The 23,061-nt window shown below is 34.7% G+C and overlaps 1 protein-coding gene across 4 annotated transcripts in view; it reads right to left on the minus strand.

Moving 5' to 3' along the window:
- Positions 1–1,251: 1,251 nt before the first annotated feature.
- The window catches only part of Dph2 (Diphthamide biosynthesis 2), a 92,028-nt gene continuing 70,218 nt past the window's right edge, over positions 1,252–23,061 (minus strand). For all 4 annotated transcript variants that reach the window (XM_090408364.1, XM_090408367.1, XM_090408366.1 and 1 more), the window contains exons 5-7: positions 17,571–18,269; positions 6,972–7,157; positions 1,252–1,392 (exon numbers count right to left, since the gene is read on the minus strand). In XM_090408364.1, the coding sequence (XP_090264490.1) occupies positions 1,271–1,392; positions 6,972–7,157; positions 17,571–18,269 (1,007 nt within the window). In that variant the 3' untranslated portion in view covers positions 1,252–1,270. The remainder of the gene's footprint in view (positions 1,393–6,971; positions 7,158–17,570; positions 18,270–23,061) is intronic.

The raw sequence follows: 23,061 nt of genomic DNA on the forward strand, positions 1-23,061 counted from the left end.
AGATTACCAAAATTTCTACAATATCAACTTCCAGAAGAACAATCGTATACCTTATTCCTCCTAAATTTTGATCTCCAAAACCATTTTTCAACAGGATATAGACAACTATGTTAAATATAATCTTAAGTAAAACCGAATCCTGTTTTATTTATCCTAAAAAAGTACTCTTTTTTCCCAATCTTCCTTTTGAAACATCCCAGTTTCTAGACAAAACGAAATGTCTCCTCTTGAAATTACTCTGACATCCAGTCTTTCTTATATAAACATATTATTAATATTACCTCCTCAGCACCCAAAATATCTCTTTATCAATTTATCATTAACTGTAAAGAAATGACAAATTCCTCTAATTATTGAATACTGTTCTAATATTTTAGAGCAGTAGTCTTAAGAGCTCACTTAAAATCCTTGACTTACTAGAGGAGAGAAATTAAGTTGATTAATGACCAATCTCAATAATTCATTATTTCACACAGATTTTCAGTTTTCTGCTGCTAGCATCTACTACAAATATTTTCATTGTCACTATGCATTAGAATGTTCCATGATAATTCCCCCCCCTCACTTTTATATCTGTTAAAATATGTGCAGCAGCCATTTAACACTCCTTCAAAGTGGACTCCAAATTGATAGAAAAAAAAATCAATAATTAAAATTATTAATTTTGACATTCATAGCACTAATATACTACAGGTTGAACAAATTCTCATGTTTGGGATTTCCAGATTATTAGGGGGAAGTCAACTCTCACTACAGAAAACAGTATTATACAAAACTCACTCACTATAACAAAAAGACCTGACCTAAGTCCCATAGGCACAATACTATTCTGAAGAACATTCCTGTTATCTTCATAAGTTTTCTATAGTAGGAATTGACTAGGTAAGGAATATTTCAAAGAGGTAAACCGTGAGTAGACATAACTATACATAAAAATATAACGGAAAAACTCACGTAGAAAAATTATTTAATGGTATAATTTTCGCCCGTGTGTCACAGGCATCTTCAGTACAATTAGGCACTGAAGATGCCTGTGACACACGGGCGAAAATTATACCATTAAATAATTTTTCTACGTGAGTTTTTCCGTTATATTTTTATGTAAAGGAATATTTCATTCTTACTACTCTCTACTCATTCAACTGCTCTGTAGTTAAATTTTAGTTTTAAGAATTAGTCATCTATGATAATTTTTATGGAAAGTTATACAAGAATTTAAATAAGATGAGTATGAACAACTACAGTACATAAAAAGAAATAATTGGAACTTTTATTGTCCTTCTCCTTCATAACCTATTGCAATGCCTTTCATTCCAGGGACCACATCTACAACAAGAGTTTCTCCCAATTTCTGTTCTAATCCTCTCCAACTGCGATTTGCCAAGAATTCTCCTAATAATAATGATAAGTATTATTATTATAATAAAAGACTGCTTTACTATATTTTACTAAGAGGTTACTGAATTTTTTTTTTTCTTTAGCATTTTAGTTTATGATATGTAAAATGCATATATGATAAATCAAAATTAGTGAAAAACTGCTCAAAATATTTATAGGTTCAAGTTAACATAAAAATTAGGTCTCTGAGAGCAGAAATACAAAAAGCAGGTACCTTGCTGATAATGTGAGGCCATACAAGAAATTCAGGAGTTGCTGACACAGTTTTGGTGAGATGTGCTCTGGTATCTGGAATGTGGCATATGTTCCCATTAGGGAACATATGGCAGATTCACCTTTTCCCGATGTGTCATTCCTATCTGACTAATTCCCAGGAACTAAAATTTGACCAGGTCACAGATAAACACAACAACTGTAGTGACAACTGCCTAATGTAGGTTCAAAATGTTAAAAAAGAGTAAGTGTAAAGAAATAAAAGGCTCACAGCAATATTTTATCATCAATCCCTTTAGCATGCTGCTGACGTATGCATTGCATTTTGATGGTAACAAAGGAGAGTAAGCTGTTCCTTTTTTGAAGCAAGGATGGCAGCACTCCTAAAATACTGGATAAAGTGAACAGTGGATGAATAGTATGTCATATTGCTGACTTTGTTAGCTGAGTAGTTAACATAGTTCTCCAAACCACAAGATGCTGGTTTGAATCCTACAATGGTCATGAATGTCTAATTGAGAGACATTTTTCATCACCAGTATGAGACCACAGATCTTCTTACTAGAAGCCTGAAGAAACTTAAAAAAGTTCTACATTAATTGATAGAGCAAGGCTTCATGATTACGTAACAAAAATGATAAAAATAAAATAAAAACCTTAGCCCATCCATGGCACTATGCTCTCCAAGTATATAACCTTTTGTGGACAAAAGTCATAAAAAATGATGGCAAACAACAAAAAATTTAATTTAATGTGGATTAGTAGAGAACTATCAAAAAATGAAATACTAATACCATTCTTACTGCAGCAAGATCAACTTTAGAAAAGCAATTTCATCTTCCTCTCGTGTGTCAGGCTCAATTACCTGTTCTCAAAATGAAGTAACTCGCTTTCACAAAAATGATATTAATGAAATGACAGGGCAGTTAATCATATCCATACAGATTGGCAAACTTGACTTCAGTTGAAAAGCCCTTATAAAGTTTCTTTGCATCCTAGATGGAATATGAATCCAGGTCTTTTAGCCAATGTTCATTACCAACTGAGTACAAAGGTTCCGCTTTTCTCAAGAATGCTGGATTTAATAAGTTTCTTGGATTGGATGCACATGGACTTTTAGTGCTACATATATATATATATAGCTTCAAACTCAGTAGCCTGATGAATTATAAGCCCCAAAAAGTAACCTGTGTTATCCAACTCCACATCTGAGGAATCTAGAAGTCATTCTTTAGTGAGTTCGCTATGCCTGTCAAATTTACATTAACACTAGCCTCTCCCTCATACATAATTAACTTTGAGTTACCAAATGAGATCTCTCCATCAACATTCTCTACACTTCTGAGCTCCAGAAGATTATTTCTGTCTTAGACACCTACTTACTAAATGTAGCTCTTCAGTATCTCTGCTGCTCTTTCAATAAATACAGCTGCCTTCTTCACTACAAGTTTGACCCCTGCCATCTAAGTAGTACCAGCTGACATCAAACATTGATGAAAAACATATGTAGTCAACATCTCCAGACATCCTTTCATCCCCAACAGACACAGTCATTCTCTCTAATTGACACATTTTGCCACATTTCCTAAGAAAATTATTAATCTAGATTTTCTTCACAATATCGAGCATAACTTATCTACCTTCTGGAGTGATGACACCAACAAACTCCAACTTTAGGTTTCTTCTGCACTACTCAAAGCTAAATAGAGACCCAACAGTCATTTAACTCTTATAAAAGCTGATACAAAAAGAAACATTGTAGTTATAGATATCTTTATTTACAACAAAAAAAAAAAAATCTCTCCTTTTATGCAATAGAATCACCTATCACAACCTCATTAATAGTCAGATCAACAAACTGTATTCTCTACTGGATGAAGTTGACACCAAAAAATTGAACTCATTGGTAGAATATCTTGTTTATAAAGTGAGCCAAAAATCAATACAGAAGTTTCCTCTCTCACCTATTGTTGACTGTAGTGATTCTCCTATGTATGCACAGCAAAATTCTCAAGTGCTCCAACTGGAGATCCCTAATCATTTATAAAACACTCTTCAGATTTCATGACCAAAAAAAAAAAAAAAAAAAACTTATACTTACAGAATCATAGTCAGTTTGACATTCAGTTCTTATTTATGAATATTCCTCTGAAGGTTACAAGATGTTAATTCTGAAGTAGTGCAAATTTTTATTCCTTACAGCCTTCTAGAACAACACTTAAGTAAATTAACTTAACATGCTTGTTATATATACTTGGTATTTATTATTATTATGTAACACCTCCAGGGAGTCCAAAAATCATTGAGGGATTTATATAAATTAAAAATGCCAAGAAATTATTTTCTTGGAAATATACCCAAGTGTAAGCAAACAAAGTTTGCAAGTGAAGTAAAGTCACAACTAGGATACTTGTATATACAAGCTAATCACATCAATTACCTTAGTATCCCATGACGTAAATCACACATCCTTTCAGGTATGTGTAATGCTATGCATTATGGAAAGGGCCACTAAACAAACCAGTTTCGACCTTTATTGAGGTCTTGTCAGTGGGACCCACATCCAAAAGGGATATAAAGGTTGAAGAAATGCAGAAGTTATATATTTCCCATATTCAACAACTAGCTCTGATTCCAGAGTATTTTAATAATATGCTGCTACACCTTTTTCATACTTCATCATCATCAAATTCCTGATATGTAACCTGAAGGAGTGTACAGGATATGATAGTACTATATGAAAATCTTACATTAATATTAACTTCCTATCTACAATTTTCCTCCAAATCAATCTGTTACCTGTCAAGACTTCAACATTATCAGATCTTATATTTCTATATTCTAAGGCATTTTTTACTGTATCAATCCACCTATCTCTTGGTCTTCCTCTTTGTCTTTTTCCTGCCAACCTGACAGAGAACATTTGTTTTGCTAATCTTTCCTTTCCCATTCTGCTTAAGTGACCATACCACCTGAGATTAGCTCTGCTGACACATTCCTGAATGCTAACAATGTCGAGTTCTTTCCTAATATCCTCGTTTTTAATATGATATTACTACTGATGCCATCTGTTAATGCTCTAATCTTTCTCAGGACTCTCATATCAGTGGTCTCTAGTCTTTGGTCAAGTTTATTTCAAATCCAGCTATCAGATCCATAAGTTAAAATTGGCTTGAACACTGTCTTATATACAACTAATTTAGCATTTTGACTAATTTCTCTCTTATGCCACAATTATTCAGTTGACTTTCTACCATACGAGCTTTGTTGATTCTGTTGTCTATTTCCATATTTAATTTACCATCTTCACTAAAAATCATGCCTAAGTAGCATGGTAGAATATCTTGTTTCTAAAGTGGGCCAAAAATCAATACAGAAGTTTGAAATGTTTTACTTGTTCGACAGGTTCTCAATTCACAATGCAATTGATATTTTCAATGCTTCTGCCTATTTTCATTGTCTTTGTCTTGTTTTGCTGACTTTCATACCAAATCTATTACAACAGTTATTAAATTTAGTCAGCGAATCTTGCAGACGTAGCTAATTTATATAGAAGTATAACATCATTCACATAAAGCAAAGAGCTGAGATTTAACATCTCCAATTTTCATATCAGGTTTAATATCACTTTCTTTCATAATGTGATCCATATAGATAATGAATAACAGAGGGGATAATGTACATCCTTGTCTTTTCCTACTTATACATGGGAAATACATGACTTCTGCATTACTTCAATGTTGGTATCCCTTCTGGGTCTCGCTCCCACTGACAACACCTCAATAAAGGTCGAAACCTGTCTGATAAGTAGCCCTGAAAAGTTTGTTTGGTATGTTTGGAGTTGTATATGGCGGTTGACAAGTGGCTGCTCTACTTCTTACACAGGAGAAAGTAGGGGAATTGTAATGGTTGGGAGGACTTATAAAGTGCAAGGAGTTGAGCAGAAGAGAGGGAGTTTTGAACAAAAAAATAAAAAAGCATAGCAAGTTTTTTAGAGGCTGAGGAGGCGATTAATGTAATGTGTTTGTGACAGGATAAGCTTCATGTGACAGTCAGTCCAAGAGAGGAAAATTGATCTTGAAAGGTTACTGAAAAACATTATCAAAATGTAAGTAGGAGTGAAATAGAATCTTTCTTGAAGGTAATAAGGCAGGACTGAGTTTTAATAGTATTGAAATTCACTAAGTTGTCTTCACCCATTTAAGAATGATAAAAAAAATCAGTATTAAAGTAATCGTTTATGGAAAATCTTCAGACTTCAATTATTTAAGTACTACAGAGTTTCTCAAATAAAGAGGAATGAAGAATTCTGTCATTAACATAACTATGAATAGGATTTGAAGTCGAAGAGAGAGGGGGTTCATTGTTATAAAGGTGGAGGAAGAGTACTGGTGAGAGTACAGAACTCTGGGATACTCCAGCATTGATAAAGAAATGTGATGAGAATAAGAGGAAATTTTACTATAGTAAACTCTTCCTATGGTCACAAGTTTGTTATAGTAAGACTCAACTGTATTTATCATCTTTTAATTGGGCTTGTCAATTGTACATGCAGATCCTAATGAAGTTTTTAGGCTCTTTTAATTTAATCGTTAATTTTTTTTCTTCCATTATTTTAAAAAGAATTGACTTTGCATATTCTGTGGAATGCAAAAGCACTAATTCAAATATGATTAACACTTAACTAGACAAGTCCAAATAATGACACCAAGTTGAATTTGAGTTTTTTAGTTCATAAATATATGAACTTGTAACTAAAAGTACTATATTCAAGTAAGCACTTTTTTTGTATATGTTCTTTAAATGTTTTTAAAAGTTATATTTCTTTATAGTGCCTTATTAGCAGATGGGAGTGATGATTGCATTCAACTGCAAAACTTAGATTTGAATCCTTTTAGGATGAGGAATATTTATAAGGAATTTTCAATGAAGGGCAAGATATATGGGTGTGAAAGGGCTTTCCCTATAAACATTGGTTTTAAGCACCCTGCAAAACAGGCAAACTAGACAGAGATATATGCTACTGGTAGACAGGTCACACTATGAATATATGATTACTACCCTATCACATTAGGTTTAAAAGAAACAAAGTTACCTAGCTATAAAGGGCCACTGAATCTAATATGATAAGGAAAGATTAAAAGAGATATTTCTTTGTGTATTTAAACTATTAATCTCACAATTAGCTCAGATTGAAAACTCTAATTATTAAAAACTAATAAATTTTTGAACATTTTTTAATATTTACTAATTGGTCAAACTGCCAGAAAAAGATTCAAGTTCTTTGAGTGAAAAACAATCTTTTATCTTGAATGTTACCAGATTTAGCTATTTTATTAAGAAACATGTTATATTCTTACCTGCTGCTTGTGCATGTAATGGGGCAACAATCATATTATTTCTAACAGCAACAGAGGAGTCAGCGATATTCTCATCATTAGAAATGTCAGTACTCTGTAAGCCAAATGATCTCATTTTTCCAGAAACTAAAGAAACATTATTTTCAAATTCCACTCCTGGATTTGTGGGTATATAATTTGCTGATCCTGTTTGGGAATAAATGTTTAAATGGTTAATTTATATTTCAGTAGGTAATAAAAACTTAATTTTGTTATTTTTAAGTAAAATATTAAAAAACATTGAACACAAATGTTCTGACAAAGAAGATTTTCTTCAAACAATTACTTAACTAAAATAACACATTAATAAAACTTTCTTAACACAAGTTATTAAAATTAATATTTTCACAAGATTATGATTCATCAATGATTTCAGAATAATAATGTATTCTAAGTGGGATGGATGCCAACATTGCAAACTAATCAAAGAGAATTTCATCAGTATATGTTATATTGGTGTAAACAATGCTGTTCAATGGAATTTATATTCCCACAGTCTATAATATCCATATTTTAAAATTAATATTGTCAAAAAAACATAAAAAAGTAAAGCAATTTAATAAATTAATGATTAGTTTTGTATATTACTATTGTGTACTTCTTCAGATTGATACAAGAAACACAAATAAAGAAGTATTAACAAAGAGATTTCTAAATAAAAAACTCATTTTTTTAATTCATTCAACATGTAACACATGAATGTAGGAATGAGATAGCACAAGCATAGGTATTATTGCAGGATATAGCATACTTTGTCTCATAGCCTAATTCATCAATATGTAGATCTCTCATGTACGTCACAGAGAGTTGATTTAATATCAGGCCTCAGTTTTTATTAGACTAGGTTGGAGGTGATATCATTTTGCATAAACTAAAGATTTCATAAACAAAATAAACATTAAACTTAATCCCATAGACATCCTGGATACTTTGGACATAAAAAGCATATTTACAAATGTTCCAAGAAAAAAAACAATCTCGATTTTAGAAGATATCTTCCCATCTAATACTGTTAAACTTTTCAAACATTGTCTAGAGAATCTGAATTTGAGCAGTCTGAAGGCTTAGCAATTTCTTCATATCTAGTGAACCTATACATGGAACAGTTTGAACAATCAGCTATTAAAAAATACCATGCTGAAACAAGATTATGGGATATGTGAACATTGTTTTCATCACTTGGCCAGGTTCAGAAGAATCCCTCAATGACTGACTTCAATCATCATCATCAAATTCCTGACATGTACCCTCAAGAGGTGTACAGGATATTATGATAGTACATGAAGAACTTACATCATTACTAACTTCCTATCAACAATTTTCCTCCAAATCAATCTGTTACTTGTCAAAACTCTAACATTATCAGATTTTATATTTCTGTCTTCTAAGGCACTTTTTACTGTATCCATCCACCTACATCTTGGTCTTTCTCTGGGTATTTTTCTTGCCAACCTGGCAGAGAACACTTGTATTGTTAATCTTTCCTCTCCAATTCTGTTTAAGTGACTATACCACCTGAGATTAGCTCTGCTAACTCATTCCTAGCAATGTCAAGTTCTTTCCTAATATCCTCGGTTTTAATGATATTAAAACTGATGCCATTTGTTCATGTCTCTAATCTATCTCAGGATTCTCATATCTGTGGTCTCTAGTCTTTGGTCAAGTCTTTTATTTCTACTTCAGCTCTCAGATCCATAGGTTAAAATTGGTTTGAACATTGTCTCGTATGCAGCTAATTTAGTGTTTTGACTAATTTCTCTCTTATTCCATATAAATTTATTCAGTTGACTTCCTATCATACCAGTTTTGTTGATTTTGTCAAAATATTTCCATATTTAATTTACCATTTTCACTAAAAACTGTGCCTAAGTAGCTAAAATGTTTTACTTGTTCTATAGGTTCTCCATTCACGATGCAGTTGATATTTTCAATGTTTCTGCCTATTTTCATTGTCTTTGTATTGTTACTGCTGATTTTCATACCAAATTTATTACAACAATTATTCAATTTAGTCAAGGAATCTTGCAGACTTGTACTGGATTTATCTGATGTGAGGTGGAGTCTAACAAGATCAAATACATAGTGGTGTATAGTTACAGACCTAGTGGATCAGTTGCTAATGATGAAGAAATGCATCATCAAATAAAGACAATGAGTGCCAAAAGAGTAATCAAAGTGGGAGACTTTAATTATCCAAACACTGATCAGGCAGCAGTACAACCTTATGAGAAGAATGAAACTGAATTTATTGAGCTGTTGTGAGACAACTTTTTCATATAGTATGTGAAAGAAGGAACTCAAGGTCAAAGAGCTGAAAGTTTATTTTTCACTCTGTTAGACTATAATAAATTTAGTTTAATCCTTTATCCAAGTGTGAACAAACAAAGTTTGCGCCTGAAAGTATCTTCAGGACTGGGGTAAGGTGGTACAACATCGGGCAACTCGTTGCAAAGGTGGAGCAAGCTAACATCACTCCTATCTCAGTATCTCCCATAATGCAAAACACATCTCCTTGAGATGTGTTTTGCATTATGGGAGATGCGTTATGTGTTATGCATTAAGGGAAGGGCCACTACCGAGACTAGTTTTGACCTTTATTGAGGTCTCTTCAGTGGGAGCCAGGCCCAGATGTGGAGATACCAGGCAGAAGCATTAGCAAGGTCATCTCTACCTATAGGAGTTGCCAAACGGTGTGCCACCTTTTTATTAAATTACTCTGGATTTAAAGAAAGATGTTGAAAGTTTATTTTTCACTTGGTTAGACTACAATAAATTTAGTTTAATCCTTTATCCAAGTGTGAGCAAACAAAGTTTGCGCCTAAAAGTATCTTCAGGACTGGGGTAAGGTGGTACAACATCGGGAAACTCGTTCCAAAGGTGGAGCAAACTAACATCACTCCTATCTCAGTACTCCCATAATGCAAAACACATCTCCTTGCGGATATGTATAATGTTATGCATTAAGGGAAGGGTCACTACCCAGACTAGTTTCGACCTTTATTGTTTGCTCACACTTGGATAAAGGATTAAACTAAATTTATTATTATTAAGGTCAAAGAGTGTTATATTTGATTATAGTGTCATGGGAGGGAGGCAATGTTCCCTCTAATTTTTTGCTGTGAGTGTGTGCAGAAATTTGCATGTGTGCAAAATTTGCCTTCTTTTGAAAAGTATGTGCGCATCCATACGAGTCACCGTACTGATCATTTAAGCAAAAAAGTTAAAAGATTTTAGTTCATTCTTTACCTTCTGGTGTCAATGGGACGTCAGCCAGGTCATCCCAACTCCCCACCATGTTCCCATACATGGCAGTAGCCTCCCCAGTAAATAGTCGGAAATCACGATTCACAAGCCTTGGGCAGGACTCGATCTGGGGACTTCGCGCATGCGAGGCCAACATCATACCAACCGTACCAGATAGGATTCTAAGTGTGTGTATTATTACCATCACCAAGTAAGTTGTGTGGCATCAATCACAGAGCTAACATAAATATTTTATATGTATTTAATATTGATCTGATTAGAAGTAAGAAATAAAGTAAAAAAAAAGATAACAATAGTGACTGATTGCCTTTAATTAAATTTTCTAACTTTGCAAATAACTCTAAACATACATAATAAAATATTCCCATTACTAATTCTCACCTTGTTAATCATTCATAATAAGTCTGTTACTAATTCTCATCTTGTTTAGTTCTAGCTTCTATCCGTTTATTTTTTCTCTCTTCTGTCTTTAGCATTCACCCACTCTTTATACACACTATCTAAATTAACTGAATTTCCATATAATTGGTAACTTTTCATTCTCATTAGCATATCCAAATGACATTCTCCTAAACGGTTTCTAAGTTGGTTTTTTATTTGATTCATTAGACTAAAACCTCGCTCACAGTCTGCATTAGATGCAAAGAAGGTTCCTCCAATATCCATCAACTTTGCCAAATCACAAAACTGCTCATTTTGAAGAGCAAATACAACCATTTGTATAAAATTTGATATCATTTCGCATTTAATTTTTTCTTGTACAGAAAATTTAAAATCATTAAACTGACTAATTATTTCTGTAGTATCATCCAGAAAATCATGATATTTAAGACAAAGGGCATTAACATGTTCACTACCAAATGAGAAATCACAATGTGAAATAGAGGAGATATCAAACACTGACCATTCTTGTATCTCATTCTCAGGGAATCTGTCCTCTAAATGTGCACATAAACAATTTATAAAATTTAACAGGGGCCTAGTATCTACTGGTTCAGTCTCTTCTTGTTTAAGTAAAGCATTTACTCTGTCACTCCAGCAAGCATCACCTTCTAAATACTGATTCCTGATTTTGTTAATCTTCCCTCTGGCAAAATGATGACTGTCTAGTGGTGTAAGGTAAGATTTTGCACAGGGAAGCCATTCTTCAAAAGCATCACTTAAAACATTAACAGCTACTTTGAATATCACGTTAGTTCATTTATTGTGACATTAATTAACCACGGGATCATTTGAATTGTCTTTTTCAAAATATGTGATCAGTCCCTCATAGTTTCTTATTATTGCCTGTAATGCAAAATGTCTGGATAGCCACCAACATTGCCAAGGGCAACACAAGAGCTAAAAGATATGCCTAGAGGCTAAATTTAATTAACTTGGCTGTATCTCAATGCGTGTACACGAATGTTATTATTTAGTCTACTATTTTAAAATTCCTTTTAAAAATTAGAGAATTTTGAAACGCTACAATATTTTTAATTGCACTCTAATTTAAGTTTTTAAAAGTATTGAATTATTTTTATTAAAATTATGAAACCATTGTTTTAATTCATCATGATCTTGAACTAATTTGATCAGCCAATCACGTTTGGGAATTTTCCATGAGTCAGGCCTGAGATGTAAACAAACCGCTCGCCATTCTATATGCTACTTAAAAATTACACATTTAAGCCACACCCCTTTCACTTTGGCATCAAATCGCTAGTCTCAAATAGGGTTACTGTTAATAATTTATAAGTTTTGTGCAACTTTGAGAATGTAATAAAAAATGTGAGGTTATAGGCTTGGACGTTGCCGAGTTACCGTATTTTTTAAAGAATTTATAGGTTAATGTTTAGGTGGTACTACTTTAATTAATAAATTTTAATTTCATCTTGAAAATCTAGTGTGTGCATATTTTTTGCTTTGTGCGCTAGTTGTAAAACGTGTACATGTGCACATGCGCACAGCTTAGAGGGAACATTGGAAGGGGGGGGGTCATTTAAAGACATAACTATTCTGTCTCCAGTTGGTCATGTTGACAGTGATCATGAGGTATTCACTTGGGAAGTGAGTAAAGTGAAGTCTATAAATGTTTCATTCAAAAAAGGTTACATTTTATTATGACCAACTGAGGAGTATGCTGGATTCTGTGCCATGATACTGATTGTTGGATGAGAAGAATATCGTCAGTACATAGAAAGCATTTAGAAATTACCCAAATGATATAATATCAGAATGTGTCATTAGAGTTCGAAGAATAAATAGGGTAGGAGTGAAATGGATCTGCAAGCTTACTAAGCAGGAGATTTGTCAGAAAAGGATTATGTGGAAGGAATACTGTGTGCACAATTATGAAAAATATAAGGAGCAGGCCAGAAGAGTCACAAATATTGTATGGAAAGCTAAGTCCGAGTATGTAAAGAAATTGGCTCTGCAAACTAAAGACAACCCCAAAGAATTCTATCATTATGCTGCAAGTAAAAAAAAAGAATGAATATGAAAGAATAACTCAACTGAATACAGTTGGCAAGCTGGTGACAGATGCAGAACAGATTGTTCAAGTAGTGAGTGTCCATTTTTGAGGCAGCCATTGTGAGACAGAGACCAACATGACAAAATATATAGCTGGTTGCTGCTATAGGCCAGAGGGTTCAGGAAGTGGAGGATATGCATCAGCAAATTAATATAATGAGTAAAGGTCACGTAATTATTATGGGGGACTTCAATTATGTAGATGTAGACTGGAAGGAGGAAAGATCACATGGCAGATAGGAAATGGAAATTATACATCATCTAAGAGATAATTACTAGAAATAGCATGTGATGGAAGGGACTCGCGGTGTGAGCATGTTGGATCTGGTCACAAGATCAGAAGATCCATCCATAAGCAAGGTGGCCACATTATCTCTGATTGAAAGAGAGAGAGTGATCGAGGCCTTGACTTGAGATGCTGCAAACGTGGGAATTTTCTGTCAAGAAGCTGTATATGTGGAACTACAAGGCAAGTGATTATGACAAGCATAGGAGGAAGCTTGAAGTTGTGCAAAGACATAAAAACCTGAATAGGATGAAATTTTTAGCAGTGCACTGAAGATAGTTAAGGAGTATCTAGAGGAAACAATCTCAGATTGTATACCCAAGGTCAGGAGGATCAATCAAGTAGGAGTTAGATCATGGGTAGTATCATTAATTAGAAGCTACAAAAAGGAAGTGTTGTGGAGGGTATATAAGTAGAAAGGTGAACAGCAAATTCATGAGCACCAGTACAAGAGTCAAGCAAGAAAGAAAGATAATCAGCATGGCAAGGAAGGAAAATCAGATTATGAGAAGAAATTAGCTGAGCAGCCTAAAGGAGTTCTTTTGTTACATGTCAAGTAAGAGGAAGAATGATTATGGAAGAATATCTTGAATGAGTGGTAATGGTAGTGAGATGACAGAAGCAGATAAAATAATTGAGTAACTGTGACCACTTTGTAAGAGTATATCATCTGATGTGAGAATAGAGGTGGATGAATTGTAGATTCTTAGAATATTGCAGAATCTCAATGTAAATATGGCTGTGGAATTAGATGGAATATATGTCAGCTAGCATTTTATGAGAATGTGAAAGGGAACTGGCAATGCCTCTGACTAGGCTGTTTAATTTAAGTCTCGGCTCTGGCAGAGTTGCAAGTGTGTGGAAAGAGGGCAAAATAGGAAAAAAGTTAAAAGAAAAAGTTAGTCAAAGAGAGACTTCAGAATGGGTAGATAAGAATATGATACTCTATGAGGGCAACATGGCTTTGTGAAGGGTCAGCAATGTCTTAGTAATATCCTAACTTTTTATAACAGAGTGACAGTTGAGTTGGACAAAGGGAATGGCTACATGTTACTGCTAGATTTTTGCAAAGGCATTTCAGAGAATATACATAGAACTCTGTTATGCATATTAGAACAAACTGGAATGCATATCAAATTGGTTATATGGATAATGAGTGTGGTTTTTGGACAGATAGCAAAAAAAGTAGTATAGGGAGAAAAAATCCAGGAAAAGCAGGTAACTAGTGGTGTGCTGCTAGGCTCTTTGCTGGAATCATTGCTATTTAATTAGTATGTAAATAATACAGGAAATATTTCCTGGTTATTGCAAAGTTGGGTAGTGTAATAGTTAACCAAGGTGATATGGAGAGCTTGCAGGATGATTTAAATATGCTGTTGATAATGGCAAAAGACCATGGTTTCAGTTTAATGTAGAGAAATGTGAAGTTATGCATTTTGGAATAAATAGATTATAAGTTATATGCCACATTGATGTAACTGTACCCAAGAAAATAGATGAAGCTAAGGATTTAGGGATGGAAGTAGACAGAGTTGCAGTTTAGAGGGTATACTGCTATGGCTGCCAAGGAAGCTCATAGGATTACTTGGCTATTTCCCCTACATCAATCCTATAATAATAGTTATAGGATTGATGTAGGGCAAGCATGTCAAACTCAAAGGCTAACACGGGCCAAATAAACAAGATTTAAGTTTATGTGGGCAGCAAAAAAACAAAAACTTCAATTTTCATAAAAACGCAGGTTTATTTTGAAAAGTACAGTATAAAAAAAGAAAAAGAACAATGATAAAATTAATGTTTTCTCCCTGACACTTGGCATCTCTTCTCTGCTCGGGGGAAATCTTGTTCGCAGTGATTACTTTCAAAACTGATCCAAGGTGAATGGCAGTAATTCTGGATTTGACAGGAGACTTATTTCCCTCCATAATTGTAAATAACTGCTCACACCGATAAGTACTTCCAAACATGGATATAATTTCATATGCGAATTTTCTAGTATTTTTAAACCTGGCAAATAAATATTTGTAAAATCCAGGCACGCCAACTTCACTGAATTTTGCCATCAAATCTGAATCGCACTGGATCTCAATTACATCCATTTGCATTTGATTAGGTACTGATTCAATATTTATTGAAAAAATCGAAGAAAACAAAGAAAACTTGTCTTCCAAAAATTTAAAATCTGCAAACCTTGTTTCAAATTCAGTTCTAAGGCTTACAATTTTTTCTGTGTATTTTTGATACGATGCAGTTTCACTTAAACTTGATTTATTCATGTTGCATGTCGGAAAGTGCGTTAAATCTTCATTTTTCAACTACTTTTCCCAAAGAACTAGTTTACATTTGAATGCCTTAACTTGGTCACACATGTTCATAATGATCTGATCTTTTCCTTGCAGTTTTAAATTTAAATCATATATATGTTTTGTTATATCAACCATGAAGGATAAATCTTGCAACCACACTGTGTCAAAAAACAGGTTTGTGTCTTGATTTTTAGTCATTAACAACTGACGTATTTCTTCTTTCAAGTCCCAGAATTGTTTAAGAATCTTGGAGCAGGATAGCCAACGTATCTCAGTATAGTAGGACAAACCGGAATATTCGCTGTCTAATTCACTTAAGAAAGCAAAGAACTGTCGCTGATTTAAGCCTCGAGATTTTATGAAATTAATGATTTTTTTGATAGATGTCAACACATTTTCCATGTTTATTACTTTCGCACATAATACTTCTTGATTTATAATATAATGCAATGCGTATGATGAATCTTGGATCCGTCATAAATTTCACTTTGTTTTTTTTGCAGTAATGCCACGAAATCATTGTTTTTTCCGGTCATGGAAGGAGCTCCATCTGTAGCTACAGAAGTTAATTTTGACAGAGGTAGATTGTATTTTTGCAGAAGTTCAAAAACACAGTTAAATATATCTTGTCCTGTACTAGTGTTGTGCATTGGTACTAGTTCCAATAATTCCTCAAAAATGTTGAAATCCATGTCACAAGCACGAAGAAAATGGAAAAAGCCTTTGAAACTAGATGATTTTGCTTTGATCTGAACACTTAAATTGTCGGCCAAATCAGTAATTCTTTCCGCAACTGTATTTCGAGACAAAGAGATTGTTTGAAAAGCCTTCATATTTTCAGGACAGATAATTTCTGCAGCTTTAATTAGACATTCCTTAATGAAATCACCTTCAGTAAAAGGTTTCGAGTGTTTAGCTATCAACTCTGACAAGACATAGCTAGCATGCACCACCGCTTCACTTTCTGGTGATACTATAGTAAACACGAACTGTTGTTTTTTCAGTCCCGACTTGAGCTCTTTCAACTTTTCTTGTCTCATTAATCCCTCGTAATTATCATATTTTGATTTATGTTGTTCATAGTGACGATTAATGTTGTATAACTTTGGTACACTGATAACATTATTACATATTAAGCAGATTATTTTATTTTTTACTTCACAGCAAAAATACTCCTATTCCCACTTTTCTTGGAAATTTCGATGTTCGTCAACAATTTTTCGTTTATTACTATCACTTGGTTTCGATAGAGACATGATGAATATTTTAATAAAAACTGATATTTTTTTTGAACATCAACTTACCAGACATTAAATAACTGCACAAATTAATAAGCGTAACATAAATAAACTTTATTTTTCTTGTTCACCGAAAGTGAAATATTTCCTGTTACGCACACCAAATAAGTCAGTTCAAACAAGACTGATGACTAGACGTGGGCGTGGCACGTGATAGTAGGTATATAATCGGCTGGTAGAAATAGTGGGGGAAATGGTTCGCCTGCATGTAAAGGAAATGCATGCAACATAGCTATATGTGGTAATCACTTTCATTGGCAAATGTTTGGCTGGGCCGCAAAAATATTCGTCAGAGGCCGCATGCAGCCCGCAAGTTTGACACCCATGATGTAGGGGAAATGTTTCAGCATGTAGCTAGATGGAATAGAACAATAGCTCATCGATGGAAGATGAGTAACAGTGTTATTAAGGATGTGAGGAGTATATTTTTTGCATGGAGAGTGGTGAATGAATGGAATGGATTGCCAGAGTTGAGAGTGCTTTGTCTGTTCATGGTTGCAAGGAGAGGTTCAATAGATACTGTGTGGAAAGCTTGGGTCTCCCACGATGAGTCTTTGGACTCCATTATAATAATAATAATAATAATAATAATAATAATACAGTACTCATCTGTCACATATCACACTGATATCAATTCAATATTTAGTCTCACAAATTAAATCATGTTTTTTTTTTGTTGTTATCTAATCCCTATCATTGCATTAGTCTTAATCTACATCATGAAGGAAACACCAGAAATTTCAATTTCCACAGAGGCCTGAGAACAAGGTCAGGATAATAAAATACATCCTTGGAGCAAATTTAGTCTGCAAGATAAACCTCTGCTCTATTTTTAGCAGAGCATAGGTTTTTCTTGTTTTCTAATAACAATAAATGCTCTACAAATGCTTACCTGGTAGAAGCTCTCTGAAGTCTGTGATGTAATCACTAGTCCACTGTCTGCATGGATTGCAAGCCATCTCTAATTCAAATGGAGTCACGATTGGCTGATAAAATTCCTTTGAATCAATCAGTGTGTTCTCTTGGCATGCAACAAGAACAAAAACATCTATTTCAGGAAAGTTTGCCAATTTAGCAGCATTTAGTTTACCTACAGAAAGAACATATGACTTTTTTCCTGCCTGTTTTATTAAAGTTTTTAGATGCTTAATGACTGATAAATAATTGACAACTCCCAAAGTTCCTACAAGGATTCCAATAATTTTTGCATCTTTAGCTTTCTCTATCATATAATAACGTTTCCTTAACTGTTTATTAACATCAAGTGTTTCTTCACGACTCTCTCCTTTTATTGGATTATAGGTGAAAAATTTACACTGGTTGAATGTCATCATCAGATTAATCAATGTCTGGTTTTCAGTTCCCACATAAAACATACAGTACTCATTTAAAGATATAGAATAAGGAAAACTAATAATCCTTCCACATTTAGTAATAACTTGATTATCATTTGTTATGCTTTCTTGAATGTTATTAACCACTTCTTCTGGAATAGTTTCTGCACAATGAGAGTTTCCTTTTACCATTTCAGGGATCTGTAATGTAGATATAATTAAACTCTTGTATTCTTTTAATTCTTCATGTAGCCTGTCTGTTAACAAGAAACATAATAAATGTAAGTATATAAACAGAAGTACATAAATTTTATTAATCAATAATTCAACACAACTACAGTTTCTGTAACTTTTTAGGAAACTATTTTTAATTTAAAATCTTTGACTTTTTTGTGGTTCATAAAAAATAACAAAAAATAAACAAAAATTACAAACCTTAATAATAATTGCAAAAGAAAAAAGTTTCCATATCAACTTACCAATATTCATGGCCTTAAGAGCAATTTCAATAATGTTTACTACTACCACGTTACAGTCATCCAAACCATACTCAGCAAGCAACCTCAACTGTCTACACCCACCGACCCCATTTGATCTGCTTTACTCATAACTTACTGCACCACTTGGATACATTCATTTGCTATCACTATCACTCTCCAAATTCTAATAACCACACTGACTTTGATTACCTATCATTAATGCTTGATTTTCTACAGAACAAATACGCAAACAGTAAGGTAATCTTTTATGGGGACTTCAATTCAGATCTTAAATAGCATGCCTTCTCTAACTCCAGAACTCAAGCGAGATGGGATGCTGAGGTATTTGCTATTAGCAATGGCTTAATACAAATAGTCCATCAGCAATCAGAATAGCAGATAATCCTCACCAACTGCTAACATTCGTGACCATTTCTTAAGCAGCTTTCCTTCCAAATACACTGCAGATGTCAGTTCTCCTTTTAGTAACTCAGCCCATAACCTTATCTAATTTCCCCTTCCTTTAGAACTCTATTAAAGCAGCCATTCTCATGCATCATAAAAAAGCCAAATGGAATAACCTCCATGACTTCTTCATATCAGAATGAAAGCCTGTAAGAATTATTCTTGAATGAAGTAAGAAAGATTGCAGGAACATAGCACTTTGTAAATTTGTGCATACTACACATACTGCCATGTGAAAATGGGTCAAGCTTATCTTATGGTTAATATAAGAAAGAAGTCGCCTACATATATGACAATGTGATCAGCACCCCCTAAAGAATCCAGAAGTCTGAATATCTTTACTAAAGTGCCTTAGATATAAGGCATAGAAATCCTGATTGTCTTCTGGAAGAGATGAAGCATGGTGACCATATCCCATTATTGGAATGGGAAGCCTGCAACAAAGAAAGAAAGGTGGATTTAATAAAAAGCAAATTTCTTTTGCAATACATTTTCTGTAGAAAATAACATGAGCTTGGCAGACAGTACATGATTTTGAAATTGGAGGATGATGAAATAGAATCTAGGTAACTTCCTGTGATACTTTTCATTATTATTAAGAGAGACCTCTAGGGAGTCAGGGACTCATCGAGAGAGGCCACATACTACACACACACACACTGCCCTGTGAGAGAAAAATCTAGCCCTCACCCCCTCCTTCTTATCGACATTCATTCTGAGCTTTCAAGGATGCCCTCTTGTCCTTTCCCCACCCTATATAAAATGAAAAATTCCATCAACTGAATCATAACATCCCTCTTTCTTCTGTTTGCAAGTGCCTGCTGCAGTCTACAAATTCTCAATCTGTCTTCATAATCAATATTCCACAATCCTGATATAATTTTTAACACTCTCCTTTGCACTCTCTCCAATATATCAGAATCACAATGGAAACCAGGAGACCAGACCTGTGCACAATAGTCCAAGTGAGGTCTTATCAAGGCCTTAAATCTTGCAGACTCACATCCCCCATATACCGCTTTTTGTTATCTGTCAGTCAGCCATCCTCTTAGCCATGCTAATATTTTATAATCCAAACTCATATTCTCTAATTTATTCAACAGTCTTCCATGCTGTATTCTGTCAAAAGCCAAAAGTATCAGAGTGTATCCATTCCCCTTGTGTAGTTCAGTGGTAACATTCGTATAGAATGTGAGTAAGTAGACCTTCCCTTAGTAAAGCTATGCTGCTCATGGCAAAGTAGAGATTCATATCAATCCATTTCTGAATGCGAGCCCTAACCAATTTTACCAAAATCTTCAACACCACTCCCGAGATACTGATTGGTCGATAGTTGGATACATCTGTCTTTGTGCAACAAGATTACCATACATTCTTTTCATTCCTGCAGAATCTTCCCTGTTCTGAGACTCAAATTATTTTCATACTCAAACTTAGCTTTCAGTTGTGACTATTCTAGCCTGCTACTCATATTCATAATGGATGTCATGCTTATGCATGTGGCATTCCTTCACATCATCCATTTCTTACAAATCCTTGCTTAATAAGATCACACATCAACTCCTATCCTATTTAATCTTCAAACACTTGGAACACATTCTGATATTGCATCATTTAAGTATTGTTTAAATGCTTCCCATGCACAGTCGATATTCTTCCTATCCAGCAATTAATACCATTCTGCTTAACCCAGTATATTCCTCAATTTGTCATAATTTTATGCTTTGTAGTTCAGCATGTAACCTTTCCTGAATGGAACATTCATAAACTTAGTCACTTCCCAAGTGACTAATGCATGAAACACCCTCTGACACTATAATCAAATCTAGCATTCTTTGACCTCGAATTCCGCCTCAGATAGTTGTCTAGCAACAGACTCAATAAATTCAGTTTCATTCTTCTCATGAGATTTTACTGCTACCCAATCAACATTTGGTTAATTAGTCTCCCATTATGATTACTCTTTTCACACCCATCGTCTCTATTTGATGATGCATTTTTTCATCGTTAGCAACCGATCCCCTAGGTCTGTAACAACACCCCACTAAAGGTGGAGAAATAGGACTTCCCCATTGCTTCTGACCTTAGTATCACCACTTCTGGTCTGGCTCCCACTGACGAGACCCCAATAAAGGTCGAAACCGGTCTGGGTAGTGGCCCTTCCCTTAATGCATGTCCACACGGAGATGTGCTTTGCATTATGAGAGATACTGAGACAAGGAGTGATAAGAGCCTGGTCCACCTTTACCATGAGCTGCCTCAGTCCTGAAGATACTTCAGATGCAAACTTTGTTTGCTTACACTTGGATAAAGGATTAAACTAAATTTATTATAGTCTAACCAAGTGGGAAAAAACTTCCAATATCTTTCTCTAAATCCAGAGTAATTTAATAATAAGGTGGTACACTTTTTTTGGCAACTCGTATAAGTAAATATGACTTCTCCATTGCTTCTGACCTTAGTATCACCACTAAGATATTGAGGTATCATCAGTGGGTCTAGCTCCCACTGATGAGACCTCAACAAAGGTCGAAACCGGTTGGAAGATTGGGTGATGAATGGCAATGCTGTAGCCCTTGAAATTTTAACTGAGGCTCAGCTGTTGCTGTCACCTAGGTCTCAGGTGGGGTGGGGGGTAATGAATGACAATGCTGTAGCCCGTGAAGTTAACTGAGGCATGGCTGTTGCTGTTACCCCTCGGATGAGATATGAGCAAATGAGCGGCTCTGCTCTGCTCAGTGGTGGGGTGAGCCTGCCACAGTGTAGAGCCAACCGGTTCTGAGAGTTCTTCTCAGTAGCAGAGTGAGCCTGTTACTGAGGGGAACAACGCTGAGTTTTTGGAGTTTGACCTATACTTGAACATTCAATAAAGGTCAAAACCGGTCTGGGTAGTGGCCCTTCCTTTAATGCATAGCATTATACATGTCTGCACGGGAGATGTGCATGAGTTACCTCAGTCCTGAAGATACTTCAGGCGCAAACTTTGTTTGCTTACACTTGGATAAAGGATTAAAAAAAAAAAAAAAAAAATCAGCTAACGCCTTTTTTTTTTTTTTTTTTTTTTTTTTTTTTATTCCCGTATATACGGGAGTAGGCGAGGCCATTTAGCCCTATCTAACTTTTGGAGACTGAGTGGGCAGTTCAATCTCCACTGGTACCCAATCAGAGACAGATGGCCCAAGGCTACCACTAATTAAGCGGTACGCAGTGAAGAGAGACGGCTCAAATGTGCCGCCATCTCGTGGTCCCTAAACCTAACACAACATATTTAATGTCTGAAATAATGTGGGTTCTACGGTCGATTTTCTTGAGTTTACAGGACGAAAAACCCGAGTTTCCGGGAGGAAAAACCTGCTTGCCCGTGCCAGAGATCGACTAACTCGGGAACCGGTCGAAAAAAGGCTTAGAAAAATTTCCTCTAGTCGCCGACTAGACTCGAAACCAAGACTTCCTTCGTGCGGCCTAGCGCGGTGGTGTGCAAACGCCACATCCACTGAGCTACACAGGCTCGGATAAAGGATTAAACTAAATTTATTATTAACTGTCATCAATACAATGCTGTATGCAGATGATCAGATTATATTACAAGACAATGAAGATGACCTTCAAAAATCAGTCTATGAATTAAAAAAGTAAGCCAACAGTAATATTTAAAAATCTTACAAAAGAAAATAAAACCATGGCATTTAAAGGTTGAGATCATGTTAGATCAAAATTTAATTATTTAGGCTGCATAATAACATATCTAAAAGATAAAGATATAGATGAAAAAACAATGAAATTTCAGGAAATTTCTGTGGAACAATTAAAAGGACACTGGGAAAAAAAAACTATATGGTTCAGAAACGTGGACTGTTAAAAAGAAAGATGAAAGCAAAATACAGGCTGCAGAGATGAGATTTTTAAGAGCAATTAAAGGATGCACAACTCAGCCATGCTTAGTGAAAACTTGACATGCCGGTCCCAAGCCCGGATAAATGGGGAGGGTTGACAGAGCGCAGGGCTAACAACACAGTCTCAGAAAAAAATTTTTGCTATGCAAACTGAAACCTTCCAAAGATACCGGATGAAGCAAAAAACAGAGTCCGGTGTCAAATAGTGGTGG

The sequence above is a fragment of the Typopeltis vanoorti genome, chromosome 18 (genome assembly GCF_054136105.1).
Source record: "Typopeltis vanoorti isolate ZY-2024b chromosome 18, IOZ_Tvanoo_1.0, whole genome shotgun sequence".
Taxonomy (NCBI): Eukaryota; Metazoa; Arthropoda; class Arachnida; order Uropygi; family Thelyphonidae; genus Typopeltis; species Typopeltis vanoorti.